The following is a 19,028-nucleotide window of genomic DNA, read 5'->3' on the forward strand; positions in this document are numbered from 1 at the left end:
CCATTCTTTTTGGAACTGGAAACAGTACTTCTCAGTGCACTGGTGGCTATTTCCAACTCCCTTCATTTCCTTCTCCAATCTCAATAATCTCTTTTTTCTCTCTTTCCTAAGTTTGATTCTCTACACTCTTCCTTCCCACCTTCTCCACCTTAGCCAATAGATTATTGCCCTGAGCTGGAAAGGGTTGATGAGGCCTGACATGGCAAGGTTGCCTCTGCTATACAATCCGTCCTGGGTCAGCCCTGAAACTTGATTCATGACACTTCATCCCCAGTAATGCTCTGAGACTCGTAGCACCCTGGAGCATTCTCTTCTGTTCTTGTGCCTCTGAAGGAAAACTTGAATGCTCCATGGAAGTTGGGAACACAACCAGAGTCACTGTGTTTGTTCTCCAAGGACTATCCAACAACCCTCAGATCCAGGCAGTACTCTTTGTAACATTCCTAGTGATTTACCTCCTGACCCTCACAGGGAACCTGCTGATGCTGCTGGTGATCAGGACTGACTCGCACCTCCACACCCCCATGTACTTCTTCCTCAGTCACCTCTCCTTCCTGGATGCCTTCTATTCCTCAGTCATTGTGCCTAAGCTGCTAGAGAACCTACTTTCCAAGTGGAAGACTATATCCTTCCTTGAATGTTTCGCCCAGATCTCTTTGGTCATATTTTCTGGGGCCACTGAAGCTTGCCTCCTTTCAGTCATGGCCTATGACCGGTTCCAGGCTGTGTGCCACCCACTGCTGTATGTGGTGACCATGAACAAGAAGGTGTGTGCTGGCCTGGTGGGAGCCTCCTGGGCAATAGGAATGGGGACTGGCCTGCTTAACACCGTCCTCCTGTCTCAACAGCACTTCTGTGGCCCCAACCTCATCCGCAGTTTTGCCTGCGAGTTTCCTCCAGTGCTCCTGTTGGCCTGTTCTGACCCCTACATGAGCGTTGCCTCCATCCTGACCACCATGGTGGTCCTGGGCCTTGGTTCTCTTGCCCTACTGGTGGGTTCTTACACCCGTATTATCTTGACAGCCCTGGGGATCAACTCCACCACAGGTTGGAACAAGATCTTCTCTACCTGCTCATCTCATTTTCTTGTGGTCACCACTTTTTATGGTTCAGGAATGTTCAGGTATGTCATTGCTATACCTTTGAATGTAAATGTGGGATATTTTCACACTAAGGAAACTTGCTCTGTAAACAGAGCATTGCAGAGTAGCAGGGAAAGAACTGTACTAGAATCAGTAGGCCTAGATTCTAGTTTTGGCTCTGTTGTTGGCCTGATGTGTGAATTATTTTTAAAAATCCATTTGCTTTCTGAGGCCTCAATTGTCTACTCTGAAACATAAGCTAATACAAGAAGTCAAGATTTTCTTACTTTCATTAACCTATGATTTTCAGGGTCATCAAAAGAAAATCACAGGGCCTCTGGTAGACGTTTATTCAGTGCTAGACAAGAAAATAAAATAAAATACATAATCCTTGAAACAGATGCCATTTCTCCTTCTTACTGGAAGTTCATGTCTCCACAGATTATTTCTGGTTTATTTATTAGGCATCTACTATACAACAGCTGCTTTACATAATCAAGCTCAATTTTAATATGTATCACAACACAGGAGAAATATTCTTAATGTCAACTTCTGATAAGAAACCCTGAGTTTCAGGAGTAATTAAGTACCTTACAAAAGTTGCCAGAACCAGCTAGGAATGGAACCTAAATATAAATCAAGTCTCCCTGACTTGAAACTGCAAGTTCTTTTCCACCGTGTTTCTCTCAAACGTAAACAGCCCTAGTTGATGAGTCCTTGCTTCCCAGGAAACAGTAACTAATGGCCTGTGCTCTCCACTAGTGAAATGGAGATGGATTTGCACAAATTGCTCTATACTTTTCTCACCTGTTTGTTACTTGGTAAGACATGTGGCATGGGAAAAAATAAAGAAAGGTCTAGGAGAGCTCATCTGAGCCTGAGGACAAATCTCTGCAGCTCTCTTTGTCTCAGTTTCCACATTTGCCACAAGGGGGTACAAGATTTCTCCTACCTACTTCACAGATATGTTAGGAGAGATAATTTAAAAATTAAAAAATGACAGTAAAATGAATACCTTTTTTAATCAAGCACAGCAAACCCCAAAAGAACATTCATTCCAATGATAATGGCACAATTGCAAAAAAAAAAAAAAATTAATGCTTCTTTGGGAAATACTCTCAGTAACATTTAACAAGTTACATTCAAAATTTTAATCTTACTCTTTTGGATTCATATCTCAAGCTAAACACAAAATTTTTATGTTTCACCTTATTTACAAAGCTTAGCTTGTTTTCTAAGCCAAAGACAAACATACTAAAAAGGACAAAATTTCATTCCACTACACATTATAAAAATAATGTGCTGTGATTCTGAGGTAACTCCCCATAAATGTTTGGGGAAAATGACAACATTATTGGACTAGCATATAGTTTTGTAAGGAATAATCATCATAAGATGGGAACAAACAGCTGTGTATGCAAGACAAAGAAAAGGAAAAAATCCTCATATTGTCATCATAATTATTAAGGAAAAGTACTTTGAAAAGTGAAGTGTTACAGAAATGCATGAAATTATTTTTTATTCTAATCTGTAGCACTTGATATGCTACAGAACTTCCTTTTTCCTTGGGGCTGCTGCTGCTGCTAAGTCGCTTCAGTCGTGTCCAACTCTGTGCAACCCCATAGACAGCAGCCCACCAGGCTCCCCCGTTCCTGGGATTCTCCAGGCAAGAACACTGGAGTGGGTTGCCATTTCCTTCTCCAATGCATGAAAGTGAAAAGTGAAAGTGAAGTTGCTCAGTCGTGTCCGATTCTTAGCGACCCCATGGACTGCAGCCCACCAGGCTCCTCCATCCATGGGATTTCCCAGGCAAGAGTACTGGAGTGGGGTGCCATTGCCTTCTCCATTTCCTTGGGGTAGCTCCTATAATGTTTTGTATAATTCATCTATGGAGGTGTTTAAAGGCAAAAATGACAGACTTCTCACGGATAATACAGTCATCTCTAGATGCTTCTACAGTGACAGCTGACTCAGCCCTGAGCACCCTCTTTGCAGAGTCTGGGGCGGAATGAACCGTGGCTGCCACCATCACTGTGGCCACTGTCCTGAGCTCATTTCTGTCCTTTGTGCAATTCCCTTCAAGGTACATGACCCCACCTTCCGGCTCAGCCCTGGAGCAAGTGCTATCCTTGCAGTACAGTGTGGTGACCCGCTACTGAACCCCCTTATCTACAGTCTGAAGAACCAGGAGGTGAAGGCAGCGCTAAGGAGGATGCTGGCCAGGAAGCCCAGGCTTACCTTCTAAGCCAGGCTCTACTGCCTCCTCATAAATAAGAGGAAAAGTCATGGGAAAGAAGAGGAGATGGAGAGAGCTTCATCTCTAAGCTTACTTATTTAGAGATGTTTTTCAGCAAGAAAAACAGAAGCCTTAGTTCCTCTGACCCCAGTGCCTTCCCACAGATAAGCAAGATGGGAAAACCTCCACAGAACTAATGGCAGCCATCCACAGAGGACCCAGTCACCACACAAGAAAATCTTCTCAATAAACATCTGGATGATCATCAAAAAACAGAACCACTATCTATCCAGCAATTCCACTTTGGGGAATTTATCCAAAGGAAATGAAAATACTAACTCATAAAGTTATCTGCACCCCCATGTTCATGGCAGCATTATTTACAATACCCAACATATGGAAAGAAACTAGGTTTCCTTAATGGATGAATGGATAAAGAGGCATGGATAAAGTAATGGAATATTACTCATTCATAAAAAAAAAAAAGAAGAAACTCTACCATTTGTGACAACATAGATGGACTGTGAAGGCATTATTATGCTCAGTGAAATAAATCAGTCAAAGACAGACAAATACAATATGATCTCATTTACATGCAGAACCTAGGGAAAAACTGGCCTCATAGAAAAAGAGATCAGACATGTAGTTACCAGGAGTGGATGGTAGGAAGAAAGTAAAGTAATTAAAAGGAACAAATTTTCAGGGTAAGATAAGTACTAGGTGTAATGTACAATATGAAGATTGTAGTTAACACCACTGTATGATGTATAGGAAATATGGTAAGTGAGTAAATCCTAAGAATTCTCATCACAATGAGAAAAGTTTTTACTTCCTTTTTCCTCTTGCTTTTTTTATTTATATCTTTATGAGATGATGGAATTTTTTTGAGGAATAGAAAAGAGGTTTATTTCAGTCAAGCCTTTCAGATAACTCTGAAAAACTACTCCGTTGAACTATTATTTTTAGTGTAGACATACACCTTATCAGAACACAGAATATCCATCAAAGATGACCTGGGAATATTTTTTCAAGGTTCCAAAAGAGATAGGTTTAATAAATATCGAGTGAGATAGCAGGACCATGGTATCTAGGAAGAGAACCTTATCTTCAAGAGATTAAATATGGATGTCATAAGAAGGGAGTTCTTTATCCTTATTTTCAAAACAGACATTCTCTACCTTAATGGTTAAAAATCAGACATGCCATGATGTGGCAGGTTTTTGACAGGCTCTTCAAGTTCACACAAACTTCAGGCTGAACCATGTATAAGGCAAAATGACTCCCTCAAAACTCAACGTATGAAAATTTTCTCCATCAGAGGGAACTTTCAAGATTTTCCAGTTAGAAGTTTCAAGATGATGGATATTAACTGAACATATTGGAATACTCATTTATATATGTATACGAGCCACTCTGCTGCATGCCTTGAACTTATACATTAATGTATGTCAATTATGTCTCCATAGAACTAGGGGGGAAAAGTAAAGACTATCTTCACAGCTCCACCAGCCATTTCCACAGCTACTGCTTTTCTCTCTCATTTCGTGCCTGTTCCACCCCTCCTCTTTTGTCTTTCCCTCACTCTTTTACTTTTGTCTATGCACAAAGTGGAAATCTGACCACTAGCAAACTTCCCACTTCATACTATGAGGGTCCCGTCTTAATACTGAGACCCAACTCTTACTTGGTTCCCACACTGAAAACTACCTGGCAAAATCTAAAGCTCCAGAGAAACCTGGAAAGAAATGAAATAAAATAAGTGTGTCATCTCTATTTTTGTTAACTAGAAATACCTAAATCAGAACATAACAAATAATAAATCCTGAAAAACTATTTGTTGATTAAGGAATGCATGAAGGAATGAATGATCAGTCTGTCTCAGGAGTCCATTCTCTTGCATGATCCTAGGAAACAGGAGGGAATATTTTCCTCTAAAGCGTAAGCCCTGAGAGCAAAACCCTGTCTAATGATTCTGTACCTAGTAGAATCCTATCACTTAATTGGCTCTCAATTAGTGCATAAAAAAAGAAGAAGAAAAAGAATGAACTAATGAGAGAGAAGGGAGAGAAGGAACATATGAAAAGAAACATTTAATTTTGTCCAATAAAATTCCTGCCTTCACAACAATATACATGTCAGCAGAAAGTAGCATAAAAGAGAGATCAGGATAGAAAGAGAAAAAGAGCCCATATTTTGGGACACCGCTGAGGGTCATACTCATAAGAGCTTGCTGAAACACATGCACTCCGTCACCCCAGCCCGAGTCTCTCCACCACCCACCTGAACCCAGACCACTTGAGATCCCTGACTAGGCTCAAGACTTGTTCCAAGCCTAGAGGAAGGAGAAGCAATTGGAGACAGTAAAACAAAAGCTCAGCTACCAGCCATCTCCCATTCAGGTCCAAAGAGAGCTCCTTGAAAGACAATAGCAATTATTCCATCCAAAGACTGACAGGTCTACAGCTGAGACCACTTCAATGCCAGCTCCCTGACTTCTATCTGTTCTCGATCCTTTGACCCTTAGACTATGATCTGCTCTGCAACAGCCAGTTTTCTTCAGCAAAGCCCTCTGAAAATCATGGCCTCACATGTGGTACACTCACAGGGGAAATTTCCAAGATGAAGATATTTCTCTGTAGAATGAGGCCAGGGCTAGGAGCTGAGCAAAACAGTCCCAGCTTAAGTAGCATTTCTGTTCTGACCTCTTGGTCCTTTACATTTTCCAGAGCATATGCCTTCCTGAGGGTGTCAGTTCAGTCGCTCAGTCATGTCTGACTCTTTGCGACCCCATGGACTGCACTAGGATTCCCTGTCCATCACCAACTCCCGGAGCCTACTCAAACTCATGTCCATCGCATCGGTGATGCCATCCTACCATCTCATTCTCTGTTGCCCCTTTCTCCTCCCACCTTCAATCTTGCCCAGCATCAGGGTCTTTCCAATAAGTCAGTTCTTCGCATCAGGTGGCAAAAGTATTACAGTTTCAGCTTCAGCATCAGTCCTTCCAATGAATATTCAGGACTAATTTCCTTTCAGATTGACTCGTTGGATCTCCTTGCAGTCCAAGGGACTCTCAAGAGTCTTCTCCAACACCACAGTTCAAAAACATCAATTCTTCAGTGGTCAGCTTTCCTTATAGTCCAACTCTCACATGCATACATGACTACTGGAAAAACCATAGCTTTGACTAGGGCGTGAGGGTGTAACTGAGGCAAAATAATAAGCAGATTGTGAGATCAGTGGAGGAATGGCCATTTAATCCAGCCCTTCCCACAACCACACACAGGGATTATTCCTACAACCCTGTAGACTTGGAGGAAAGCCTTTCACCCCATGATTAAGGAGGGAAATGCACACCTCTGAGAGATGTGTCATACTGTGTTCAAATTCAGACCAAAATCATAGGATGAATATCAAGTTATTTCCTGTGACTTATTTTTCATTAAGTATAGGAAAGGGATGCCCTGTCCACCACTTGCCTGGCCCTATATGTCCATAAACAGGCTACTGGGCCTCCATTAAGGAGCTACTGGTCTCTGAGACAACCGAAATATGGTCTAAATGCCAAAATACCCAATGGGTATATAGAGTGTAGGTACTTTGTGGGTGCTAAGTCATTTCAGTCATGTCTAACTCTGTGCAACCCTATGGACTGTAGCCTGCCAGGCTCCTCTGTCCATGGGATTCTCCAGGCAAGAATACTGCAGTGGGTTACCATGCTCTCCTCCAGGGTATCTTCTCAACCCAGAGATCGAACCCATGCCTGTTAGGTCTCCTGCATTGGCAGGTGAGTTCTTTAGCACTAGAGCCACCTGGGAAGCCCAGGTATATGGGGGGAAATGAGGGAATCAGAAAAATAAAACTTGGCTAATACAAAAATGGGCAATTTAAGTTAAAGTTTTGGAATACTGGATTGTCAAAGCAGGGAAAGATCTCAGGAAAATCACTAGACCAAAATCTTCATTTAATAATGAGGAAACTGAGCCACAGAGACAGAGATGATTTAACCAGCTTTGGACCATCAGTGAAAAGCAGAAACAGATTTAGGACTCAAATCTCCTGAGTACCCTTCACATTTTTCATAGTCAAATTAGAATAAAGTTCTGCAAACACACTCCTTAATGACCAACCAACTAACAAGAAGGAGTAATGAAATACAGAGTCCCAACCACAAGGCCCCAAGGGTCCAGATTCTTCTATTGCTCAGCTCTCCTCATCTAGTGGTTCTCAGAAAGAGTTCCTCTTACAGCAATTTGCAAAGGGTATTTTCTTATCTCAGAGGTAAGGAAATATCTCAAAGTTGCCTCAAGTCATTCATTTCAGATTCTTTGAGCTCTTGCCCTTACTGTCCTTTTACCACCCCCACAACTTTAGCTGTCAGAATCCCACCAGTACTTCAAAACAAGCTTAAATCTCATTCCTCTCATTAATCTTTCCTTGAGTGCTTTTTCCCACAACCTGCCCCACCCCACCAAATATAAATTATCTTTCCTCTTACGAACATTTAGGGCACAAAATCAAATCCCTTATGATTATACAGTGGAAGTGAGAAACAGATTTAAGGGCCTAGATCTGATAGATAGAGTGCCTGATGAACTATGGAATGAGGTTCGTGACATTATACAGGAGACAGGGATCAAGACCATCCCCATGGAAAAGAAATGCAAAAAAGCAAAATGGCTGTCTGGGGAGGCCTTACAAATAGCTGTGAAAAGAAGAGAAGCGAAAAGCAAAGGAGAAAAGGAAAGATATAAACATCTGAATGCAGAGTTCCAAAGAATAGCAAGAAGAGATAAGAAAGCCTTCTTCAGCGATCAATGCAAAGAAATAGAGGAAAACAACAGAATGGGAATCAGAGACACCAAAGGAACATTTCATGCAAAGATGAGCTCGATAAAGGAAAGAAATGATATGGACCTAACAGAAGCAGAAGATACTCAGAAGAGATGGCAAGAATACACAGAAGAACTGTACAGAAAAGATCTTCATGACCCAGATAATCACGATGGTGTGATCACTGACCTAGAGCCAGACATCCTGGAATGTGAAGTTAAGTGGGCCTTAGAAAACATCACTACACACAAAGCTAGTGGAGGTGATGGAATTCCAGTTGAGCTATTCCAAATCTTGAAAGATGATGCTGTGAAACTGCTGCACTCAATATGCCAGCAAATTTGGGAAACTCAGCAGTGGCCACAGGACTGGAAAAGGTCAGTTTTCATTCCAATCCCAAAGAAAGGAAATGCCAAAGAATGCTCAAACTACCGCACAATTGCACTCATCTCACATGCTAGTAAAGTAATGCTCCAAATTCTCCAAGCCAGGCTTCAGCAATATGTGAACCGTGAACTTCCTGATGTTCAAGCTGGTTTTAGAAAAGGCAGAGGAACCAGAGATCAAATTGCCAACATCTGCTGGATCATGGAAAAAGCAAGAGAGTTCCAGAAAAACATCTATTTCTGCTTTATTGACTATGCCAAAGCCTTTGACTGTGTGGATCACAATAAACTGTCGAAAATTCTGAAAGATATGGGAATACCAGACCACCTGATCTGCCTCTTGAGAAACCTGTATGCAGGTCAGGAAGCAACAGTTAGAACTGGACATGATGCTAAAGCTGAAACTCCAATACTTTGGCCACCTCATGCGAAGAGTTGACTCATTGGAAAAGACTCTGATGCTGGGAGGGATTGTGAGCAGGAGGAGAAGGGGACGATAGAGGATGAGATGGCTGGATGGCATCACTGACTCGATGGACGTGAGTCTCAGTGAACTCTGGGAGTTGGTGATGGACAGGGAGGCCTGGCGTGCTGCGATTCATGGGGTCACAAAGAGTTGGACACAACTGAGCGACTGATCAGATCTGATCTGATCTGATCTGATCTAACCTAATGATACTTATGATACTATATCTTACACTTTAATTAATTCTTAATGTTTATCTTATCTTTCCTACTATTCCTTGAGAGAAGAGATACTTTTAGCCAACATTAGATCCCTTCCATCTAAATCTGGAGGTGATGGAATACTAGCTGAACTTAGAAATTTCAAATTCTAAGATGATGTTGTTAAAGTGCTGCACTCAATATGCCAGCATATTTGGAAAACCAACCAGAGGCCACAAGACTGAAAAAGGTCAGTTTTCATCCCAATCCCAAAGAAGGGCAATGCCAAAGAATGTTCAAACTACTGTACAATTTCACTCATTTCACATGCTAGCAAGGTAATGCTCAAAATACTTCAAGCTGGGCTTCAGCAGTATGTGAACTGAGCACTTCTAGATTTACAAGTTGAGTTTAGAAAAGGCAGAGGAATTAGTGATCAAATTGCCAACATCCACTGGATCATACACAAAGCAAGGGAGTTCCAGAAAAATATTTACTTCTGCTTCATTGACTACACTAAAGCCTTTGACTGTGTGGATCACAAAAAACTGTGGAAAATTCTTCAAGAGATAGGAATACCAGACCACCTTACCAGTGTCCTGAGAAACCTGTATGTGGGTCAAGAAGCAACAGTCAGAACTGAACATGGAACAATGAACTGGGTCAAAATTGGGAGAGGAGTAGGACAAGGCTGTATACTGTCACCCTGCTTATTTAACTTATATGCAGAGTACATCATGTGAAATGTTGGGCTGAATGAATCACAAGCAGGAATCAAGATCACTGGGAGAAATATCAACAACCTCAGATATGCAGATGATACCACAGTAACGGCAGAAAGTGAAGAGGAACTAAAGAGCGCCTTGATGAAAGTGAAAGAGGGAAACTGAAAAAGCTGTCTTGAAACTCAACATTCAAAAACACTAAGACCATGGCATCAGTCCCATCACTTCATCACAAATAAAAGGGGGAAAAGTGGAAGGAGTGACATCTTTTATTTTCCTGGGCTCCAAAATCACTGCGGACGGTGACTGCAGCCATGAAATTAAAAGATGCTTGCTCCCTGGAAGGAAAGCTATGACAAACCTAGACAGCATGTTAAAAAGCAGACACATCGCTTTACCAGCAAAGGCCTTATACAGTCAAAGCTGTGGATTTTCTCATGTACGGATGTGAGAGCTGGACCATAAAGGAGGCTGAGCAACACAATTTGATACTTTCGAATTGCGTTGCTGGAGAAGACACTTGAAAGTTCTTTGAACTGCAAGATCAAACCAGTCAACCCTAAAAGAAATCTATCCTGAATATTCTTTGGAGGACTGATGCGGAAACTAAAGCTCCAATACTTTGGCCACCTGATATGAAGAGCCAACTCAGTAGAAAAGAACCTGATGCTGGCAAGATTTAGGGCAAAAGGAGAAGGGGACAACAGAGGGTGAGATGGTTACATACCATCACTGACTCAATAGACAGGAATTTGAGCAAACCCCAGGAGACAGTGGAGGACAGAAGAGCCTGATGTGCTGCAGTCCATGGGGTCCATGGGGGTTACAAAGAGTCAGACAAGACTTAACAACTGAACAATAACAACAATAAGATCCCCTCCATAGTTCTTTGAATAATCTAGGTGATCAATGAAACTTTGTTGAATTGAATTGATACAGGAAGGAATCTCCATCCTTGAGTTGTTACAAGTTGAGTCCATTTCCTCTTCAGTAGAGATGAAGGTGGCTATGAGCCATGGCCATGTCTACCTCTTCACCCTATTTCCTCCCTCATCCTCTGGGGAAAAAACACACCCAGCCACTCAAAATCAGGCCCTTTATTCAGGATACCATCTAGCCATCTCATCCTCTGTCGTGAATAAAGGGCCTGATTTTGAGTGGAATACAGGTGGAATACACTGTTGTGGTGCCTTCAGGGGGACTGTTGTTATTGTTCAGTACTTCCAAGATTTTCTACAAATAACTTAAAGCCACAAGTTATATCATTTCTAACTCTCTGTGGTTTCTAGCCAAACCAACGAATTGCTTAGGTTATAGCCCTGAAGAGACCCTTCATACCCTTACTTAAAGTTTCTATCTTAAGTTTTACTAAAAGCAATAATATGTATAACTAGCAACATTTGTGTGGTCACCAGCAGCTCTGAATTTGCATGTGATGCAGGAGACCTGGGTTCGATCCCTGAGTGGGGAAGGTCCCCTGGAAAAGAAAATGGCAACCCACTCTAGTAGTCTTGCCTGTAGAATCCCAAGGACAGAGGAGCCTAGCAGGCTATAGTCCATGGGATCGCAATGAGTCAGCAACAATTGAGCAACTTTCACTTTCTTTCAATACCAAGAAAGATATCATTTTCATCATTGTTGTCGTAGTTCAGTTGTTCAGTCATGCCTAATTTTCAGTGCCATGGACTGCAGCAAGCCATGCTTCCTTGTCCTTCACTACATCCCAGAGTTTGCTCAAACTCATGTCCATTGAGTTGATGATACCATCCAGCCATCTTATCCTCTATTATCCCCTTCTCCTCCTACCCTCAATCTTTTCCAGTAACAGGGTCTTTTCCAATGAGTCAGCTCTTCACATCAGGTGGCCAAAGTATTGGAGCTTCAGCATCAGTCCTTCCAAAGAATATTCAGAGTTTATTTCTTTAGGATTGACTGGTTTGATCTACTTGCTGTCCATAGGGGAAAGAAAGAAAGTAAGAAAACTTTCTTTTCTTTCTTTTTTTTTCCAGTCCATAGGGGACGGGAATGCAAAAACGGGAAGTCAAGAAATACCTGAAGTAACAGGCAAATTTGACCTTGGAGTACAAAAGAAGCAGGCAAAGGCTAACAGAGCTTTGCCAAGAGAATGCACTGGTCATAGCAAATACCACCTTACAACAACACAAGAGACAATTCCACACATGACATCACCAGATGGTCAGTACCGAAATCAGAGTGATTATATTCTTTGCAGCTGAAGATGAAGAAACTCTAAACAGTCAGCAAAAAAAAAAAAAAAAAGACCTGGAGGTGACTGTGGCTCAGATCATGAGCTCCTTAATGAAAAAGTCAGACTTAAATTGAAGAAAGTAGGGAAAACCACTAGGCCATTCAGGTATGACCTAAATCAAATCCCTTACGAAAATACAGTGGAAATGACAAATAGATTCAACAGATTAGATCTAATAGATAGAGTGCCTGAAGAACTATGGATGGAGGTTTGTAACACTATACAGGAGGTGGTGACCAAAACCATGCCCAAGTAAAAGAAATGCAAGACGGTAAAATGCTTGTCTGAAAAGGCCTTACAAATAGCTGAGAAGAGAACAGAAGTGGAAGGCAAAGGAGAAAGGGAAAGATATACCCATCTGAAGGCAGAGTTCCAGAAAATAGCAAGGAGAGATAAGAAAGCCTTCCTAAGTAAACAATGCAAAGAAATAGAAAAAAATAGAATAGGAAAGGCTAGAGATCTCTTCAAGAAAACTAGAGCCACCAAGGGAACATTTCATGCAAAGATGGGCACAATAAAGGACAGAAGTTGCAAGAACCTAACAGAAGCAGAAGAGATTAAGAAGAGGTGGCAAGAATACACAGAAAAGTGAAGTCACTCAGTGAGTGACTCAGTCGTGTCTGACTCTTTGTGACCCCATGGACTGTAGCCCACCAGGTTCCTCTGTCCATGGGATTTCCCAGGCAAGAATACTGGAGTGGGTTGCCATTTCCTTCTCCAGGGGATTTTCCTGACCCAGGGATGGAACCCGGGTCTCCAGCATTGTGGGCAGACGCTTTACCATCTGTGCCACCAGGGAATCCCTCCATGGGATTCTCCAGGCAAGAATACTGGAGTGGGTTGCCATTTCCTTCTCCAAGGGACCTTCCCGACCCAGGGATCAAACCCGGGTCTCCTGCATTCCAGAATACACAGAAGAACTATACAAAAAAGGTCTTAAACCTGGATAAACACAATGGTGTGTTCACTCACCTACAGCCAGACATCCTGGAGTATGAAGTCAAGTGAGCCTTAGGAAACATTACTATGAACAAAGCTAGTAGAGGTGATGAAATTCCAGCTGAGTAATTTCAAATCCTAAAAGATGATTGTCTTAAAGTGTTGCACTCGATATGTCAGCAAATTTGGAAAACTCAGCAGTGGCCACAGGACTGGAAAAGGTCAGTTTTTATTCCAATATCAAAGAAAGGGAATGCCAAATAATTTTCAGGGTCACTGAAAAAGGGTCAAAAGTTCAGAGCATCAGTCACACATCCCTGGAGATCAGTCCTAATGTCCAATGGTGTCACTACAGGGCCCAGGGCTCAGAGACGAGTTAGCTTCAAGGGGGTACAAAGAAGCAAAACAAGGTAGCCACAGGGAAGAGGAGTTCCAGGAACAGACAGAGGGCAGAAGCAGCAAAGACAGCAGGTGTTCCCAACTTCTCACAGAGCCACTGATCCAACTTCTCAGAACACAGTACATCATAGGCCAACCTGATCAAGAAGAGGACAAGGCAAGTTGACTGACAGGATCTTAGTTCAACTCTCATGTAGCGTTGTCTCCTAGAAGGCTGAGGTGGAAGAGTATGGGTGAAAATTAAAACCAAAAAGATTTTCCTGGCCACGTGGCAAGGAACACTGTGCCGCCGCCATTTCTTTTTAACTCCAAGAAAATTGTAGGGCCGTGGTACAAAAACTTGCCTTAGGGTTTAGGTCTAAACAAGTCTAATTAAATGTCCAAGACTTGCTAAAGGAAACCCTGGAACCTCAGCCCTCTGTTAGGGAAATCTTGTTAGGAAAATTGTTAAACAGAAGTGGAGTAAGTGAGACTTAAAAACTGGAAACCTGAGTCTGCTTAATGAGTTTTGTTTTGAGGACTCCATTCTATCTTAAAAGACCAGGAAATAGAGAGAAAGGGATATGGTGCTGGGATTAAAATTCTAAGAAAAAGGACAGAAGGGTAAAGGAGGAAACAGATCAGGGACTCACCAGGAGTTAATTCCTACTTTATCCAGAACCTTCTTGACACCCATAATGTCATCAGTAAGGTCATCACCCAGGAACTCTAGCAGGAGTTACGGAAGGGAAATGAGGGAGCTAAGTGTTAACCAGAAAGGTAATGAGCATCCCTCTTCTCTGGTCCTTCTCTAAACTAGAGGCTTATGCCTATTGCATAACACTGGAGTGGGTTGCCATTTCCTTCTCCAATGCACGAAAGTGAAAAGTGAAAGTGAAGTCGCTCAGTCGTGTCCAACTCCTAGCAACCCCATGGACTGCAGCCTACCAGGCTCCTCCATCCATGGGATTTTCCATGCAAGAGTGCTGGAGTGGGGTGCCATTGCCTTCTCCAAGAGACTGGCATACAGATATACATATAGAAAATGAAATTGAAGGGAGTTTTCAGAAATAAACCCACCCATCTATGGTAAACTGATTTTAGACAATGATCAACATTAAAGTGGGAGAAAATGCTGTTTTCAACAGTGCTAGGCAATTGGCTACCCATGTGCAGAGGAATGAAATTGGACCATTTCCTCCTTCCATATACAAAAAGTAACTCAAAATACACAAAAGGCTTAAATGTAAGAAGTAAAGTTACAGTCAAAACCCTGTATCCACAGGTTCCATATCATTGGATTCAACCAACTCTGTACTGAAAATATTAGAAAGAGGAAATTACAAAAAGTTTGTAAAGGCAAAAGTTGAATTTTCCATGTGCCAGCAAATTTTTATTGATGTATAACATTTACTTTGTATTACAACATTTACATAGCATTTACACCTTATTAATTAGTATGAGTAACCTAGAGATGATTTAAAGCATACAGGAAGATGTGCTTAGGTTACATGCAAACACTATACCATTTTTATTATAAGAGACTTGAGCATACGCAGATTTTGGTGTGCTCAGTTTCCTTGAACCAACCCTCCGCAGATACCAAGGAATGAATGTAAAAATGTTCCAGTGAAACATGGGGAAAAACCTTTGCAATCTGGGTTTAGTGCTGGTTTCTTAGATCTGAAAGAAAACAACAAGCTATGAAAGAAAAAAAATAAATTGGATTTCCTCAAAGTTAAACACCTTTGTGCATCAATAGTTACAATTCAGAAAGTGAAAATATAGCCCAGAGAATGTAATAAAACATCTGAACATTATATATCTGATGAATTTGTATCCCAAGAACTTGACCAACAACATAAAGACAAACAACCCAAGCTTAAAAATGGATAAATGACTTCAACAGACTATTCTTCACACAAGACATACGAATGGTCAACAAGCAGATGAAAACATATCAAACATCATTAGTCATGATGGAGATACAAATTAAAACCACAATGCAACAACTCCTTCACATATTCTAAAATGGTTAAAATCAAAAAATCTTAAAATAACAAACGTTGACAACAATGCAGAAAAATTGGAACCTTTAAACTTTACTTGTGGAAAAGGGTGCTACCTATGTTTACAATATACAATTAACATAGGATTCAACAACTCCACTCCTAGACATAAACCCCAAAGAATTAATAACAGATGTATATATATTGATAGTAACACTGTGCACAATAGCCAACAGGTAGAAACAATGCAAACGTCCATCAATGGATAAATGGATAAACAAAATGGGGTAGATCCATAAACAGCCATATTATTCACCACAGAAGGAATAAAACAAAATTGGCCTCTGTGGAAAATACATGGCAGTTCTTCAAAACTTTAAACAGAATTAATGGATGATCCACCAATTTCACATCAGGGTACATAATCAAAAGATTGAAAGCAGGGACAGAAAAAGATATGGGCACACTCATAGTCAGAGCAGCATTAACCACAAGAGCAAAAGATAGAAACATACCAAGTTCCCAGGCGGTTCTAGTGGTAAAGAACCCGCTTGCCAATGCAGGAGATATAAGAGGTAGATGCAGGTTCGATCCCTGGTTCAGGAAGATTCCCTGGCTTAACAAATGGCAACCCACTCCAGTAGTCTTGCCTGGAGAATCCCATAGACAGAGGAGTCTGGGAGCCTATAGTCCATAGGGTCGCAAAGAGTTGGACGTGACTAAAGTGACTTAGCACGCGCACACACACACACCACCAATTTCATATGAGGGTATATAATCAAAAGATTGAAAGCAGGACAGGAAAAGATATGGGTACACTCATATTCATAGTAGCATTAACCATAAAAACAGAAGATAGAAACAAACCAAGTGTCCATCAATGAATGAATAGATAAACTAAATGTGGCATATATACAATGTAATTCAGTCTTTAAAACTAAGGATACCAACACATACTATTAATACAACATATATTAACCTGAAAATCAATATGATACATGATCTTCCCTGGTGGTTCAGAGGGGTAAAGCATCTGCCTGCAGTTCAGGAGACCAAGGTTCAATTCATGGGCTGGGAAGATGCCCTAGAGAAGGAAATGGCAACCCACTCCAGTACTCTTGCCTGGAAAATTCCATTGACCAAGGAGCCCTGTAGGCTACAGTCTCCTGCCACTGCTGCTGAGTCGCTTCAGTCGTGTCCGACTCTGTGCGACCCCATACAGACGGCAGCCCACCAGGCTCCCTCGTCCCGGGATTCTCCAGGCAAGAACACTGGAGTGGGTTGCCATTTCCTTCTCCAATGCAGGAAAGTGAAAAGTGAAAGTGAAGTCGCTCAGTTGTGTCCTACCCTCAGCGACCCCATGGACTGCAGCCTACCAGATTCCTCCATCCATGGGATTTTCCAGGCAGAAGTACTGAGTCGGGTGCCATTGCCTTCTCCAAGGCTACAGTCTACGGGGTCACAAAGAGTCAGACACGACTGAGTGACTTTATGATACATGAAATAACTCCAGTTCCAAAAGGTCAAAAATTATATGATTCCACTTATATGAAGTATCCAGAGAAGTCAAATTCAAAGAAAGAAAGGAGAATGTGGTTGCCAGGGGCTGAGGGGAATTTGAGTTTAATGGCTACAATTTCACTAGTGAAAATTGACAATTTCTGAACATGGATGGTGAGGATATTTGTACAACAATGTGAATGTAGTTAGTGCCATAGAACTGTACACTTACAATGGCTTGAATGATAAATGTTTCTATATTTAAGTACAATGAAAAAAGTGAATAAAATGCTGGCACAAACACATGGATGAACATTGAAAACATCCTAAAGGGAAAGAAGCCATACAGAAAAGGGCAGCCAGATCATATTCATCTAAAGCTTTAAATCCATCAAGGTTATAAAACTGAGGGAAAGTATAAGTAATGGTTCCAAAAAGAGAAAAGTAGATCAGAATGGAAAAAGACATGTCCTTAGAGTTGGGGCCAGCTGACAAAAGTGGAAGTGGGCCTGTGGATTGGATTATAATGTGGAAACCACACTGATGTCCTCATTTGGAGGTTGCGTGCAGGTTCCCTGGGAGAGTGTGCCTGTCATGGAGAAAACACACTAGAATATTTCATGTGAGCGGCAAATGAGTTAAAGCAAAGATGGCTGGAGACCTAAGAGATAAACAGTACTTTGCACTGCTATTGTAATTTTTTTCTATGCTTGAAAGAGAAAACATTACACTTCCTTATAGAGGCCAAGCCTTACTCAGATGCAGTTCATAAAAAGTCATGAACCTAATTGCTCATATAGGAATCCACCTGTAATTGAGAGGCACCGTGAAGATATTAGGAGCCACTATGTCATCAGTGTTGTGGGTGACCTGGATGTGGCAGAAGGAATGGGCTTTTTTAATTCCAATTTTCTACAGCATTCCACCAAAAAACTAATAGGACTAATAAATGAATTCAGTGAAGTTACAAAATCAATACACAAAACTCAATTACATTTCTAAACAATAAAAAGCCATCAGAAAGAGAAAGAAAACAATCCAATTTACAATTGTATCAAAAAGAACAAAATATCTAGAAATAACTTTACTGAGGACTTGAAAGACCTGCACACAAAAAACTTGATGAAGAAACTGAGGAAGATACAAATAAATGGAAAGAGATCCCACACTTATAGAATGAATTACTATCCATCCTACTCAAATTATATAGTAAAATGCAATCCATACCAAAATTCCATTAGTATTTTTTATAGAAATAGAGCAAATCATCTTAATATTTGTGGAACCACAAAGGACCCCATATAGCCAAAGTGATCCTCAGAAAGGAGAACCTGCTGGAGGCATCTCACAGCTACAGTATCCAAAATGTGGAACTGGCACAAAAACAGGCTCAAGGGCCAGAGGAGGGCAACAGAGACCCCAGAATTAAACCCATGCAGATGCAGTCAGTTAACTTAGGAGAAAGTAGCCAAGAACACACCAAGGGGGAAGGACAGTCTGCACAATAAACACTGCTTGAAAACTGCACACCACACATCAAAGAACTACATCAGACACCATCTACTTTGCAGAGAAAACTGACTGAAAACCCAGTTTAACACAACAAGCCCCTGTGGCATCAGCGGAAGGTGGACCCTCCCCCACCCATTACCACAGTCATACACAGGAAGCTTCTACTCACTTCTCACCTTTTACTCCCAATGGTGCTTCCACAGGCAGATCCTGAGGAAACCCAGGACCTGTCAGCACAGACGCAACTTCAGGTTGTCCTAAAGGCCAAACACCGGCGAGCCCTACAGAGACTGAACTCCTGTTGCATGGACACTTGCCCGGCGCTTCCCAAAGCTCAAGCCCTAGTGGTGCCTGAGGAGACGCATCCTTTCAGCTGCTGCTGCTGCTAAGTCGTTTCAGTCCGACTCCATAGACGGCAGCCCACTTTCAGCTGCGCACAGAGCCAATTTCAGAGGAAGGTGCATGCGCTGGCGAGTCAGAGAAGTGGGCCCAG

General features: G+C 41.6%; 1 protein-coding gene across 1 annotated transcript; it reads left to right on the forward strand.

The window, feature by feature from the left end:
* Nucleotides 1-350: 350 nt before the first annotated feature.
* On the forward strand, nucleotides 351-3,241 carry LOC102285497 (olfactory receptor 8S1). Its single transcript, XM_014482992.2, has 2 exons — nucleotides 351-1,123; nucleotides 3,166-3,241. Exons 1-2 carry the CDS (start codon nucleotides 351-353, stop codon nucleotides 3,239-3,241), a joined length of 849 nt encoding a protein of 282 aa, XP_014338478.2.
* The last annotated feature ends 15,787 nt before the right edge of the window (nucleotides 3,242-19,028 follow it).

The sequence above is a fragment of the Bos mutus genome, chromosome 5 (assembly GCF_027580195.1).
Source record: "Bos mutus isolate GX-2022 chromosome 5, NWIPB_WYAK_1.1, whole genome shotgun sequence".
NCBI classification, from domain to species: domain Eukaryota; kingdom Metazoa; phylum Chordata; class Mammalia; order Artiodactyla; family Bovidae; genus Bos; species Bos mutus.